Source organism: Micropterus dolomieu, linkage group LG05 (genome assembly GCF_021292245.1).
Source record: "Micropterus dolomieu isolate WLL.071019.BEF.003 ecotype Adirondacks linkage group LG05, ASM2129224v1, whole genome shotgun sequence".
NCBI classification, from domain to species: domain Eukaryota; kingdom Metazoa; phylum Chordata; class Actinopteri; order Centrarchiformes; family Centrarchidae; genus Micropterus; species Micropterus dolomieu.
In genome coordinates, this window is record NC_060154.1 from 1128214 (window position 1) to 1143725 (window position 15512).

Below are 15512 nucleotides of genomic sequence, written 5' to 3' on the forward strand. Positions count from 1 at the left end.
ACAGAAAAGAAACACAGATTAGAGGAAAATGAGGGGATTTCCTTCCTCTTTTATTCTCTCATGCTTCTGTGTTTTTGCTTCTTTCTAATCTGAAACACTCACACACTCGTGAACTTGTGTGTCCCTTAGGTTTCACAGGCTGAGGATGTGATTAGAGTTCAGTGGAAACTTTCTCTGCAGTATTTTGTTTAACTCCTGCAGGGCTACAGCTGCTACCTGCTGCAACAACACAGAGCTGCTGCAGACCTGCATCAGACATCTACATCCGCTATGTAGAGAAACTCGCGTACAAAAAGCTCACATACAGACAGATACATTTATGGACAGACAAGTAAACTCAAGTATAGTCAGACAAACTTGCGTACGGACAGACAAACTTAAGTTTGGACAGATAAACTTAAGCTCAGACAGATACATTTGCTTACGTGTGGACAGAAACTCAAATGCAAAAAGATAAACTCAGGTACAGACAGATAATCTCAGGTACAGACAGATGAACTCAAGAACGGACAGATAAACTCAAGAAAGGACAGAAACTCAGGTGCAAAAAGAAACTAAAGAAAGGACAAACTCAGGTGCAAAAACTAAACTCAAGAAAGGACAGAAACTCAGGTGCAAAAACATAAACTCAAGAAAGGACAGAAACTCAGGTGCAAAAACTCAAGAAAGGACAGAAACTCAGGTGTAAAAACTCAAGAAAGGACAGAAACTCAGGTGCATAAACTCAAGAACGGACAGAAACTCAGGTGCAAAAACTCAAGAACGGACAGAAACTCAGGTGCAAAAACTCAAGAACGGACAGAAACTCAGGTGCAAAAACTCAAGAAAGGACAGAAACTCAGGTGCAAAAACAAACTCAAGAAAGGACAGAAACTCACGTGCAAAAACATAAACTCAAGAATGGACAGATAAACTCACGTGCAAAAACATAAACTCAAGAACAGACAGATAAACTCACGTGCAAAAACATAAACTCAAGAACAGACAGATAAACTCACGTGCAAAAACATAAACTCAAGAACAGACAGATAAACTCAAGAACGGACAGATAAACTCAAGAAAGGACAGAAACTCACGTGCAAAAAGATAAACTCAAGAACGGACAGATAAACTAACGTGCGTAAAGATAAACTCACATGCGGACAGAGAAACTCACGTGCAAAAACATAAACTCAAGAACGGACAGAGAAAATCACGTGCAAAAACATAAACTCAAGAACAGACAGATAAACTCAAGAACGGACAGAGAAAATCACGTGCAAAAACATAAACTCAAGAACAGACAGATAAACTCAAGAAAGGACAGAAACTCACGTGCAAAAAGATAAACTCAAGAAAGGACAGAAACTCACGTGCAAAAAGATAAACTCAAGAAAGGACAGAAACCCACGTGCAAAAAGATAAACTCAAGAACAGACAGATAAACTCAAGAAAGGACAGAAACTCACGTGCAAAAAGATAAACTCAAGAAAGGACAGAAACACGTGCAAAAAGATAAACTCAAGAAAGGACAGAAACTCACGTGCAAAAAGATAAACTCAAGAACGGACAGATAAACTAACGTGCGTAAAGATAAACTCACATGCGGACAGATAAACTCAAGAACAGACAGATAAACTCAAGAAAGGACAGAAACTCACGTGCAAAAACATAAACTCAAGAAAGGACAGAAACTCACGTGCAAAAACATAAACTCAAGAACGGACAGATAAACTCAAGAAAGGACAGAAACTCACGTGCAAAAACATAAACTCAAGAACGGACAGAGAAAATCACGTGCAAAAACATAAACTCAAGAACAGACAGATAAACTCAAGAACGGACAGAGAAAATCACGTGCAAAAACATAAACTCAAGAACAGACAGATAAACTCAAGAAAGGACAGAAACTCACGTGCAAAAAGATAAACTCAAGAAAGGACAGAAACTCACGTGCAAAAAGATAAACTCAAGAAAGGACAGAAACTCACGTGCAAAAAGATAAACTCAAGAACAGACAGATAAACTCACGTGCAAAAACATAAACTCAAGAACAGACAGATAAACTCACGTGCAAAAACATACACTCAAGAACAGACCGATAAACTCAAGAACGGACAGATAAACTCAAGAAAGGACAGAAACTCACGTGCAAAAAGATAAACTCAAGAACGGACAGATAAACTAACGTGCGTAAAGATAAACTCACATGCGGACAGAGAAACTCACGTGCAAAAACATAAACTCAAGAACGGACAGAGAAAATCACGTGCAAAAACATAAACTCAAGAACGGACAGATAAACTCAAGAAAGGACAGAAACTCACGTGCAAAAAGATAAACTCAAGAAAGGACAGAAACACGTGCAAAAAGATAAACTCAAGAACGGACAGATAAACTAACGTGCGTAAAGATAAACTCACATGCGGACAGATAAACTCAAGAACAGACAGATAAACTCAAGAAAGGACAGAAACTCACGTGCAAAAAGATAAACTCAAGAACAGACAGATAAACTCAAGAAAGGACAGAAACTAACGTGCAAAAAGATAAACTCAAGAACAGACAGATAAACTCAAGAAAGGACAGAAACTCACGTGCAAAAACATAAACTCAAGAAAGGACAGAAACTCACGTGCAAAAACATAAACTCAAGAAAGGACAGAAACTCACGTGCAAAAAGATAAACTCAAGAACGGACAGATAAACTAACGTGCAAAAACATAAACTCAAGAACAGACAGATAAACTCAAGAAAGGACAGAAACTCACGTGCAAAAAGATAAACTCAAGAACAGACAGAAACTCACGTGCAAAAAGATAAACTCAAATGCGGACAGATAAACTCAAGAACAGACAGATAAACTCAAGAAAGGACAGAAACTCACGTGCAAAAACATAAACTCAAGAAAGGACAGAAACTCACGTGCAAAAACATAAACTCAAGAACGGACAGATAAACTCACGTGCATAAAGATAAACTCAAGAACAGACAGATAAACTCAAGAAAGGACAGAAACTCACGTGCAAAAACATAAACTCAAGAAAGGACAGAAAATCACGTGCAAAAACATAAACTCAAGAACGGACAGAGAAAATCATGTGCAAAAACATAAACTCAAGAACGGACAGATAAACTCAAGAAAGGACAGAAACTCACGTGCAAAAACATAAACTCAAGAACAGACAGATAAACTCAAGAAAGGACAGAAACTCAAGAACGGACAGATAAACTCACGTGCAAAAAGATAAACTCAAGAACGGACAGACAAACTCACGTGCAAAAAGATAAACTCAAGAACGGACAGATAAACTCAAGAACGGACAGATATACTCACGTGCAAAAAGATAAACTCAAGAACGGACAGATAAACTCAAGAACGGACAGATATACTCACGTGCAAAAAGATAAACTCAAGAACGGACAGATAAACTCACGTGCATAAAGATAAACTCAAGAACGGACAGACAAACTCACGTGCAAAAAGATAAACTCAAGAACGGACAGATAAACTCAAGAACGGACAGATATACTCACGTGCAAAAAGATAAACTCAAGAACGGACAGAAACTCACGTGCATAAAGATAAACTCAAGAACGGACAGATATACTCACGTGCATAAAGATAAACTCAAGAACGGACAGATAAACTCACGTGCATAAAGATAAACTCAAGAACGGACAGATAAACTCACGTGCATAAAGATAAACTCAAGAACGGACAGATAAACTCACGTGCAAAAAGAGAAACTCACATGCAAAAAGAAACTCAAGAACGGACAGATAAACTCACATGCAAAAAGAAACTCAAGAACGGACAGATAAACTCACATGCAAAAAGAAACTCAAGAACGGACAGATAAAGTCATGTATAGATTAAACAGAAACTCAAGTACAATTTGTAAAATTGTAAAAAGCAAGCTGATGTTTACAATCGTAGTAATGGAAGTTTTTGTAGTGGTGAGGTAGTGACAGTAATAGTAGCAGCAACTTTAACAGAAGCATCAGCAGTTGTAGCTTTAGCGGTGTTTGTTAACAGTTACAGTGGATATTTACAGTTGTAATAGCACTAATATAAGTATTCTGTGTTTTTGTGCCAAGAGTTTTAGTTTCATGTGCTGCTTCACTGTTTAAAACATAGAAATTTGAAGCAAACTATTCTCGGTATGCTTTGGATTTGGGAACAGTTACCAGCTAAAGACTGAGCCTGAGACCAGAAACTGTCAGCACCAGTGTTCAAAGGCCTGTGTGGGACTAACCAACAGATCTGAAGTTAATTATCATGTTTCATTCAGAACTGTGTCACTTCACCTCAGAGCTGCCGTATGTTTCCCATTCAGAAGCAGTGAGTCACTTCCAGCCATCGCAGCAGCTGGCGGATCATTTAACAGAGGTCCTACCTCAGCCCAAGTCCTGTTGTTTGGATCTGTCCCGTCCAGCGCTCATTTCTGCCGAGACAAGACGCCAATCCACAGGCTGTGCAGGTGAGATTGGAAAATGAATTCCTCCTTTTAGAAAGATGGCAGGGAAGAGAAATGAGTTGACTCTGCAGAGGAGTCATTTGTGCGATCTGTCATTTTGTAAAACATTATTCTACCAATGCTTTTTCCAGTGTGCTAACCTGTGTATGCTAGGCTATAAACACTAAGACAGCTGTGAGGCTTTACAGCAGTGCTCTTGCGAACATGCTAACCACTAGAGGAAAAGTCAGAAAATCACCAAAGTCGTTAGGAGTCATCCTCTGGGGAACACGAATGTCTGAACAAAATCACATCAATCCATCAAATAGTTAAGATATTTCAGTCTGGACCGTAGTGGTGACATTGCCGGTTATAGAGATAGATTGGATACGAAATGTGAATGAATTAAAACATCTATATTATATATTTTATTATATATCTTTTTTAATATGTGTAGGTTTCTAAAGTGTAACCTCCATATTTTAAGGGCTTTGGTTAAACTCAGGTTGAAGCTGTAGGTTTGGGGTTTGGTCAGAGTTTCACTCAGAGTTGAACAAAAATTTGAATTCCCTTTATTTGTTGTGTAATGTACGGAAGCCCCAAGAGGCTGTATATTTATACCATTTATTTACTCAGATTTCCCTTGAAAATTAGTTAATTTAATTAGTTTTCTCGAGATTTCAAGTAATTTATGTTATTATTCTGAAATAAGAAATATAAAGTGTTGTTTTCCTAAGATAATAGGATAATTTTCTTGAGATCCCAAAACATTATTTTCCTGAGATTATGACATAATTAATTTGACATCTTAAGAAAACAATAATGAGTATATGTGATAGGCCATGTGAATATTATCTGTAACAGCAAGACATAAAGCTATTTCAGCCTGTATCAGGCCTTGATTGTAGAGATAATTAACGTGGTGATCAATATTCTCCTACTCCTCTGACATTGCTAAACTTACTGATTTTTCATGGAATCATTTAATGTACTAGCCTATCGTTTTGTTTTCTCGAGATCTTGAACTAATTATGTCATTAAATTATCCGAGTATCTCGGGAATCTGTTATTTGGAGATAATGACATAAATATATCAAGAAATTACCATAACGCTTTATCACGGTAAAACTGAGTCAATAAAATTTATGAATGTATGGTCATTTAGGGCTTCCGTAATAAGAAAATATAAACAATAGTTAAAACAAAACTAATTTTCCTGCTGTTTTGATTGTATTACACTCAGTAATAGTTGTGTAGCAATTAAAAAGAGTTAAGAGTTAAGTTTTAACTTTGGCTGCTGACCATATTTGAACGAGGGGGCGGCGCTAGCTTAATAGCAAACAAAAAGAGTTAAGTTTTAACTTAGGCTGCTGACCATATTTGGACGAGAGGGCGGCTCTAGCTTACTTGTTTGGCAAGGTGCATCTGTAACTGCGATTTTAACTGTGATGCTAATCTTGGCTAGCCACAAACAGCCCCGCCCTAAAGCCTCCCCTGCTTCCTGGTCTATGTTCCTCTAACTGGGACCATAATTTACTAAATGAACATCATGCTGTGCTGAAGAAGACTTGAAACTAGCGACTGAGACTATAAACTCATCAGGAAAGTGTTTACTGAGGGAATAAATCAGCTGACAAGTAGAAACATTTTCTCATAGACTTCTATACAATCCAGTGGAGTCGCCCCCTGCAGGCTGTTAGAGAGAATGCAGGTTTAAGGCACTTCAGCACTGGCTTCACTTACTTCAACCTACTGGTTCAAACCTGTACTGAAAGCGTGTTCAAAACTGCCTGTTGAAATTTAATTTAATTCAGCATATTCACAAAGTTTTTCTGTAACAACGTCATGAAGCTCCCACATGTCCTCAGCGCAGAACTGCAGCTGAGCGTCACTGCGAGCTTAACACACACACCCAGCTGAAACCTCAAATTAACGAGCCGACGCTTGTCTGGCTGGATGAGAAGTGACACGCCGGCTCCAGTTGGTGCCCCTGCTTTGATCCTGAAAACACCCTCCTCCCCTCGCCCTTCCCCCCGCTCCAGCCGTCCCATGCCATTTGCAGCACCTCTGTGGGGTCACACAGATTAACCCCTTGTTTCCTGCAGTGGGCTTTAGTTTGAAGTGAAATGGAGGGTGAAAGCGTTTTCCGGTTGGGAGTGTGAAGCAGCGGGGGGAAGAAGGCCGGGCCAGCTGCATGCTGGGAGTTTTCTTTATAAGGGTTTGGAGTATTTAGAGGAATTTTGGTGTTGCAAAAGCAGTGGTAGAGATTCAGACAGGGCCGGCCCTGGCCAATTTGCTGCCCTAGGCAAGATTTCACCTAATGCCCCTGGATTTTTGTTCATAAACTTACACAGAAACAAACTGCACAGGTTTGTCTTGTTTTTCTTTATTTTGAAAATATTTTGGAAACACAAACACACAACGTATTATAGATACAATATAAATATGTATATATTATATTATGTTATTGCAGAAAAAACTATATTACAGAAACCTTGCTTTCAGCATATGTAACATTCCAAAAATTATAAATAAGACCATTGCACAAAAAATAAATAACTATACACAAACTTGAATGCACTATGCAAAATGTTTAGCAAATGTTCTACAGCCTTACTCGCCTTGCCTTTCTAGCCGCAATCATCTGTGATATCATCATAAGACAGCTGTTGTGAGACCACATGATTTATGCTAATGACTGAAAGTCCACAGAGACGTTCTTGAGCCATTGTAGATCTCAGGTAGTTTTTAATCAGTTTGAGCTTTGAGAAGCTCCTTTCAGCAGCAGCGACTGTCACAGGTAGAGTGGCAGAGATTCTCAGAGCGACCCACATATTGGGGAAAATTTCCATCAGCTTCTTCTCGTGCAGGAAAGTCAGGAGCTCAATGTTTGTCATAATTTTTGATGGCAGATGTGGAAAGTTTTGCATTTCTAATACAAGTTTCAATTCAATTTAGCGAACGTTACAGGCATCGTGATCGTAGAACTAACTTAATGCAACACAGATAAACTGATCACACATCATTACCTACCTCTGTCTTTTTCGCGTTTTTCTTCCTCTTCTCTTCTTTTTTTTCTTCCCTGGGCACCAGATGGTTTCGGTCTTTTTGACATAATGATAACTTATCAGTGTCAGTGAATTCGGCCATCCGTCACTCACAATCACACACAGGTAACGGATGGGGTTTTTTTCAGCAGGGCGGGGGCGATGGAGATTGATGCATCACTCAGTCGGACCGGGGGGATCGGGGATTCAGGATTCCCCCCGGATTCACGATCGCTTTTTTAAATCCATAATATTTAAGTTGTATTAGTAATAAAAAAAATTATAAAAAAAAATAATTTGGGCGCTCGGGCGCCCCAAGGGGTGGGCGGCGCCCTTAGCATTTGCCTATTCCGCCTATGCCCAGGGCCGGCCCTGGATTCAGAGCTAAGTAGCTGATCATTTTTAGCAGTGAAAAATGTGAGTTTTAATGTGTAGAATGTTGGAGAAGGTTTAGAGCTGTTCAGTATTTTGAGCATGAGGGAAGAAGTTTGCGTGTTGGAAGAGGTCAAGGGTCAGGTTTACAGCTGTGGTATTTAGCTTTTGACTGGAGAGACTCTGGAGTTGAATATTATAGACTTGCCTTTTTTTGGTTTGAACTGCAGACAGACAAACCATCGTTTTATAATGCTGATATCAAAACAAAGAAAAGTCATGTACAATCTAATCTACATGTTATCTCAGCAGTAATGAGTTGTTTCAGATGGAAGCTTTATTAATGAATGAAACAGGAACATACTTTGGGTTCTGCTGTAGATTTCAGAGTGTGGCTAGGGCCGCTGCATTATTCTCTACAGTATAACTATATATATTTAACTCTAGCTGTTAGGTTAGAGCTGCTGTCATTTAAGATGATATATCGGCCTCATGAGCGCAGGTATCGGCCCGATGCCAATCATCTTAAAATGTCAGGTTTCGGCTAGTTTGAACCATATTCAAACGTTTTTCTATAAAAAAAAAAAAAAATATGGTCCGAGGCAAGAAAACTGTTGTGAAGTGAAAAATAAAATGATAAATGATCATTTTTTGGTTTCTCATAAAATCTAATCATGGCTCTTTCACTGGATAAGATTACATTGGTTCCTGAAACAACAAACTCCCCCTTGCATTTTTTTAGCACAGTAAACACGGTAAAAAAAACTGGCTGAATGCATATTTTCCACCACCTTTTTGGCCAAAACGGAGCTGTTTGACTGCTCTGTCCAGCTGCTTATTGTGTTGGAAAATGATAATGTAAATTATGAGACTCTAGCTGTTTCTCAGTCTGCGTTCTTGTCTGTTCTTGTGAAACGCCATCAGTCGCAGCCAAAGTACTGTTGCAAAGTCCGCATCGAGCCAAGTACAGTCAAATACCCGGTCGTGTTCTCGCTCCGTAATCCGTAAATGCTCCGCTACTTGTATAGCGCCTTTCTAGTCTTTTCGACCACTCAAAGCGCTTTCACACTATTCACCAGTCACACACATTCATACACTGAGCCTAAGTGCTCAAACGGAAACTAACATTCACACACATTCATACACTGGCGGAACAGCCGCAAATCGGGGTTCAGTATCTTGCCCAAGGACACTTCGACACGCAACCAGGGGGAGCCAGGGATTGAACCGCCGACCTTCCGATTAACAGCCAACCCGCTCTACCTCCTGAGCAGCCGCCCCCTACTTGTGTGGACTTCGGATAGCCAAGTATCCCAGAATGCATTACGCTGCCAAAAACTCATAATCCTGCTGTTCTCGTGTCACATATAGTAGTTTTAAGAGTTTTTTTTATGCGGGAATATAGTTGTTTAAACTCTTCAGACAGAGCTGATATAAAAAATCGCCACGACGTTTTGCTGAATGACGGACAGCGTGCTCCCGTTCCCAGGAGTTTGTACTCCCGAGCCGAACTTGCCAAGTCCGAACTTTAAAGTACAGAAGTCCGAACTTGGCAAACTTGGTATTGAGAAACAGACTCCATGTGTGGATGGAGATGCTAACTACGGAAGCCCTAAGCGGCCATTGAACCAAATATTATTTTACTCCGTTTTCCCGTGATAACGGGATAATTTCCTCGTGATCTCGATAACAAACCATAGCTGAATATTGGGGTCGGCAGGTGCATTTCTGTAGGATAATTTAGAAATATTTCCAGTGTCACTGGTTAGCTCAGTTGATAGAGTGCAGGACTCATAATCCAAGGATTGTGTTTTTAACTCTTGCTGTCAACCATTTTTTTCCTCTTCTTTTGTGTGTTTTTTATTATCCTCTTCAGCCAGGTTGTTATGAAGAGATTCAGGAGAATCCAATCACACATTTCCCGACGGCTATTTCAAAACCTTTGAAATAGTCAGGAAATGTGTAAAGTTAAATGGATTCCTCTGCCTGGGAATGATCCAGTCGTCCATACGTTTATTAGATGTGGACCAATCACCGGGATGCACATAGTCTAGCACGGGCTTTATTGTGAGCATGTGAAACAGTGTCTTCATAAGAACTTCGTTGAAGAGGATTATAAAACAAAAAAAGAACAAAATATGTGGTCTTCAGTGAGGATTGAACACGAAATTACAATTAACAAACGCTCCTGCCGACCCTGTGTTAACTACTGTGTTGTTATGTCCAGATCATGCAAAAATTATCCCATTATCACAGGAAAACGGTGTGAAAAAATATTTGATTCGGTGGCCGCTTAGGGCTTCCGTACCTAACAGCTTAGTGTGAACATACTCTCAGTTGAATTTATTCTTAAACACATTAACTTAAACTATTCTCTCCTGCAGGTTGTAGTGACACGAGACTAAAGGAAAGGATGTGTGTGTATAAGCAATGTGAATGGAAACACTGAAGCCTTCATCCTCCATCAGCTGTGGTTCACAATAAAACTTTTTAACTGAACCTGTGCAACAAAAACAACTGCACTAATCCAAAATGGCTGCTGTCAGCATGTTGCTGCTGCTGCTGGCGGCGGCAGCGGGCGTCTGCAGCGGGAGTCTGGTTGTGACAAACTCGGGCGTGGAGGTCAGCAGGGGTCGATCGGCGTTTGTCACAGAGAAGGAGCTGAAGATCAGCGTGGATGCGACAGCAGACTGTAAGGTGGAGGTGGTGATGAACGAACCCGTCACTCAGAGAGTGGGAAGGCTGACTCCACAGGTGAGGACGCACCTGCTGTAGCTGGAGAGATAAAAGTGAGGTCAGCTGACACTGGGTGGAGTAACTGGTGTTTGGCTCTGTGGTGTCTGTTACAGGTGTTCGACTGCAGCTTCCTAGAGGACGAGGTGAAATACGTCCACAATGGCAGTCCTCTGCTGGACGAGGACACAGTGATGCTGAGAGTCTACAGGTCAGTGAGCAAGTGTTAGCATTAGCAGCAGTAATGCTAGCAGTGGCATTAGAGCCGACACATAACATTTATCTTAAATGTACAGATCTTCACTAAGAAACCGCCCAGATACAAATCTTGTGATTAAAGGTGGGTTTGTCAAATTCAGCAAACATCTCCTGATGGTCCGCTAGCTGTCCGCTCTGTGTGCGCTGAAAATAATCCGGTGTTTGTACTCAGCGCTGGATCTCTAAATAGGAACAAAAGAAAGTGCCAGACACTATTCTGTTCCAGCCATGACTTGCGTGTCAGTAATGTTTAATGACTCGCCCACAGACATTCAACATACTTTCTAGTTCACCATAACATGCTGTTGTTGTGATGTTGGCTTTAGCTGCCGGAGAGCCGTTAGTATGGCTGTCTGGAGCTGCTGTGCTGCTCTGGAACCGTCTCGTCCTCTCTGCATGTTAGCTTCACAGCAGTAACTTTAGCGACAGTCTGCAAACTCACAACTTGGCTAACATTACTTGCTGTGTCATTATTCGCTTTATATCATGGTAAGTGCCCTAGTGTTGGATTTCTCCAGAATCGCTGACTCCACCTATTAAGAATGAATATTGTATAATCGCCCGGGAGGCAGTTTAAGGGTTTAAGGCCTTGCCCAGGTGCACCTTCTGTAGTAGTCCATGCTGGATCAAGCCAACTCCCCATGGATTTGAACTACTTGCCGTGAAAGCAAAGACTGAACGCGCTGAAATGCAAATAAGCTTCTGCTCACGCACCAAAGACAAAGTAATTTAAAAAACAGTTACACTCAAGTGTTTGCATGACAATTTTGAATCATATTTGTGTCACATAAAGTTTGTATTATCTGTTTTTTTATAAATTGCATTGTCACTCTCTGAATATGTGTTTGAGTTTTGAGTGTTGTCTTGTTGTACGCTTAAAAAAGTGGCTCTGAACAGTTTGTATCCTTCATGGAGAACAGCAGTGAAAATAGAAACCACAGAAAGTTTAATTTGTTAGATGAACTCTTCCCAGCAGAGCTTCAGAGCTATGGGGAGGCAGACTATTTAAATATGTTGTGGAGAAACTAAGTGTTTTAAATAATACATGTTAAATATGTGAGTTAAACTTGTGCAGAAGCCTCTGTTCTAACATTCTGTATCTGTGTGGAGGTTCACGTCCTCGGACACGCTGGTGGAGACTGTGGTTCTGCCGGTGCGGGTGGTGGACTCTGGGTCTGGTGTGGTGGAGTTGGGCAGCGCTCCGCTGGTGGTTCCTCAGTTCTACGGTTTATCCAACGTCATCGACAGCTCCGTCCTGAACATCCGGACCACAGCCAACACGGTCTGCATCGTCAGACTGATGACCACCGACGCCAGCGTCCCCTCTCTGGGTCAGCTGGTGAGGGAGGAGGACTTCGCTCAGAGGAAGGGTACGTCACATCTGGACACAACGTCTATGTAACTTAATGACTTTAAAACCATGGCCACAAAAAATACAAGCTTCTGATTGGCTGACAGATATCCATTAAAAATACAAATAATCATAAGAAACTAAGACATTTTATTTGAAAATCATTTCATTATTTCAAAAACATTGTCTGTGATTTGTTGAAATGTTGACATAAATTAAATGCGTGTAAACACTTGGCATTAGCTCGCTATTAAAGTCAAATAATAATAATAATTTGTAGATGTTGCACTTTTTAAAAGACAATAGCAAAATGCTTTACAGTAAAACACAGCTAAACAGAGAAACGGTCAAATTCACTGAAATGATCAGATAAGTAAAGAAACTAATACAACAGAAAATAGGAACAAAACTGTAACGCAGATATTTTTCAAATTAATAGATAATACAATAAAATAACAATAACAGTCAAAGAAGTAAATAACATACACAAGTAAATAAAAGCTCCTCTATAAACATTTTTTAATAAAAATTAAAATGAAATCAGTTCAGTTAATTTATTATTACCCCTAGTGGGAAACTTGATTTGCAGTCAGGGCACAAGATAAAACAGGATAATCAACACAAAAATAAACCAACTCCAGGTTTTAAACAGTGCCCGGTCAACTGTACTGACTGAAGACCTAACATGTTTTTGATGGTGGGGGAAACCCACACAGACACAGGGAGAACATGCAAACTCCACACAGAAAGGGCGGGACGAGGGGTTTGAACCAGCGACCTTCTTGCGGTCAGGCCACAGTGCTATCCACTGGACCACTGTACCGCCCCAGCAGGGTTGTTGCACAGGGAACAAAGGAGTTTTTGCTCCTATTGCACTTGATTCGTGGAACTTTAAATCTACGACCTGAGGGAAGAATTTCAAACTCTAGTATAGACCTGGACTTATGGAGCACCTGCAGCAGGGGAGTCTGTGAAAATAAAGAACAAAATACCTATAAGATATATATTTTAATGATTTATAGAAAATGTAATAAAAATAACAATTATACTAGACAAATAAAGAGAAACATTTAAAAATAATTAAATTAAATTAAAGATAAAGATTAACAATAAAAAAATAGACAATATAATCAAATGGAAAATAAAGAACTAAATTCAAGAAAGAGGAAGAACAAGACAAAATATATTAAGTGAATTGAAATTTCAGGAAAAAATAATGCAAATAAATCAATAATAATAATAGACAAAAACTCAAATTAAAGAAAAAGATAAAAATACCGAATGTTAAAATGTGTATGCCTGATGTTTTGTTCTGCACTCTGTTTGTCGTCCTCCTTCAGGCAGAGAGACGGCGGCGCTCTGTCCAGGAAACAAACCCTGTCTTCACGACACCAAGGAGGTTCGTTTCCTTAAAACCAGCTGCCAGGACTTCCTGAGCTCCGGTCTGAAGTACCAGCACCTCAGCCCTCCGTCACCAGAGATCGACTACATCCCCATCAGCGTGGAGCTGAGGGAGCAGGGCACCAGGGTGCTGCTGGAGGTACAGGCAACATGCAGAAATAAAACGATTGATATTACTGTTATCCAACACTCACTCTGCAGCTGAGGAAACAACTTTGTTTTCAATTAAAGCACATCTAAGTTGCTAAACTGCAGGTTTAGTCATCTCCAAGGAGGATATGGAGGCGAGATTAGCATCTCAGACGTTGACAAGTTTATTGGCAGAATGTGTTTCTCAGCTCTGTGGAGGTGGAAAGATGTGGAGCTGGAGGTTCTGCAGAGCTTTAAAAAGGCTACAAAAACCCCTAAATGTTAAAACCACTTGTTGGCACATGAACAGCGTGCCTTTATTGCAAGTAGCTGTCATTTCTAACACATCTGATTGTTAGTTCTTGGGCATCACTTGCGTTTCTCTTCAACACCACCATATAACAGTAAAGTTGTGGCAGCATGTGTTGATTTCTACGTGTTAAAACATACAGGCGTACCAAACACGAGTTGGAAAACAAAAAAAGAAAAGAAGAAAGCTGCTGAGGATTAAAACATGTAGGACCGAAAGGCAAGGCGATTTTCTTTTACCTTCACCTTCCCATCCCGGTACGTGTGGGATTAGTTTCTGGGTTTTGAGGGAAAGCGTTGCATCTGAACGTGAAATCAATAAATCATCCTCTCAGATTAAAAGACCACGCTCTTGAATTAAGATAATGATCCCATATGTACTCCGCTCCCAGACAGAGTCAGTGTGGTTGCCGGTTCTGATCCACGGTGCGATGCAGAATCAGCCGCCCCAGGCCGCCTTCATGGCCTCCTTCATCCTGGAGGTGGACCAGTTCATCCTCACCCCACTCACCATCGCCACTATAGACGCCAAGGACCACGAGACGCAGCAGGAGAGGCTGGTCTTCAACATCACCGCCCCGCCCACCGACGGCTACGTCACCCACCTGGACGACCACACTAAGCCCATCCGCTCCTTCACCTGGCTGGACCTCCATGAGATGAAGGTGGCCTACCAGCCACCCAACAGCAGCCAATCACACCGCAGGAACTATGAGGTACTGGAGGTTCTGCTAATAAAGACAAAGGTTGAAGACAGACATTAGTATCTCTAGTAGGGTTAGTACAAAATAAGTTAATTCGGATGCCATTTTTACAACTGGAGGGTTTGAAGACAAAATGAAAAAATCAAAACAAAGTGTTCTAATGCAGCTGCAGAAATTAACCTTTAGCTAACCTGAACCAGGCTTTTTAGCTGCTACAAACAGAACATTTAGCTAACCTGAACCAGGTTTTTTAGCTGCTACAAACAGAACATTTAGCTAACCTGAACCAGGTTTTATTGTTGCTACAAACAGAACATTTAGCTAACCTGAACCAGGCTTTTTAGCTGCTACAAACAGAACATTTAGCTAACCTGAACCAGGCTTTTTAGCTGCTACAAACAGAACATTTAGCTAACCTTAACCAGGTTTTATTGCTGCTACAAACAGAACATTTAGCTAACCTGAACAAGGCTTTTTAGCTGCTACAAACAGAACATTTAGCTAACCTGAACCAGGCTTTTTAGCTGCTACAAACAGAATATTTAGCTAACCTGAACCAGGTTTTTAGCTGCTACAAACAGAACATTTAGCTAACCTGAACCGGGCTTTTTAGCTGCTACAAACAGAACGTTTAGCTAACCTGAACCGGGCTTTTTAGCTGCTACAAACAGAACGTTTAGCTAACCTGAACCGGGCTTTTTAGCTGCTACAAACAGAACGTTTAGCTAATCTAAACCAGGTTTTATTGCTGCTACAAACATAACCTTTA

The 15512-nt window shown here is 40.5% G+C and overlaps 1 protein-coding gene across 1 annotated transcript in view; it reads left to right on the forward strand.

Annotated features, from left to right (window-relative positions):
* The first annotated feature begins 4245 nt into the window (after positions 1-4245).
* The window catches only part of LOC123971232 (FRAS1-related extracellular matrix protein 1-like), a 38470-nt gene continuing 27203 nt past the window's right edge, over positions 4246-15512 (forward strand). Inside the window, exons 1-6 of the mRNA XM_046049946.1 lie at positions 4246-4463; positions 10243-10612; positions 10708-10802; positions 11960-12219; positions 13541-13740; positions 14432-14755. Coding sequence (XP_045905902.1) covers positions 10391-10612; positions 10708-10802; positions 11960-12219; positions 13541-13740; positions 14432-14755 — 1101 coding nt within the window. The 5' untranslated portion in view covers positions 4246-4463; positions 10243-10390. The remainder of the gene's footprint in view (positions 4464-10242; positions 10613-10707; positions 10803-11959; positions 12220-13540; positions 13741-14431; positions 14756-15512) is intronic.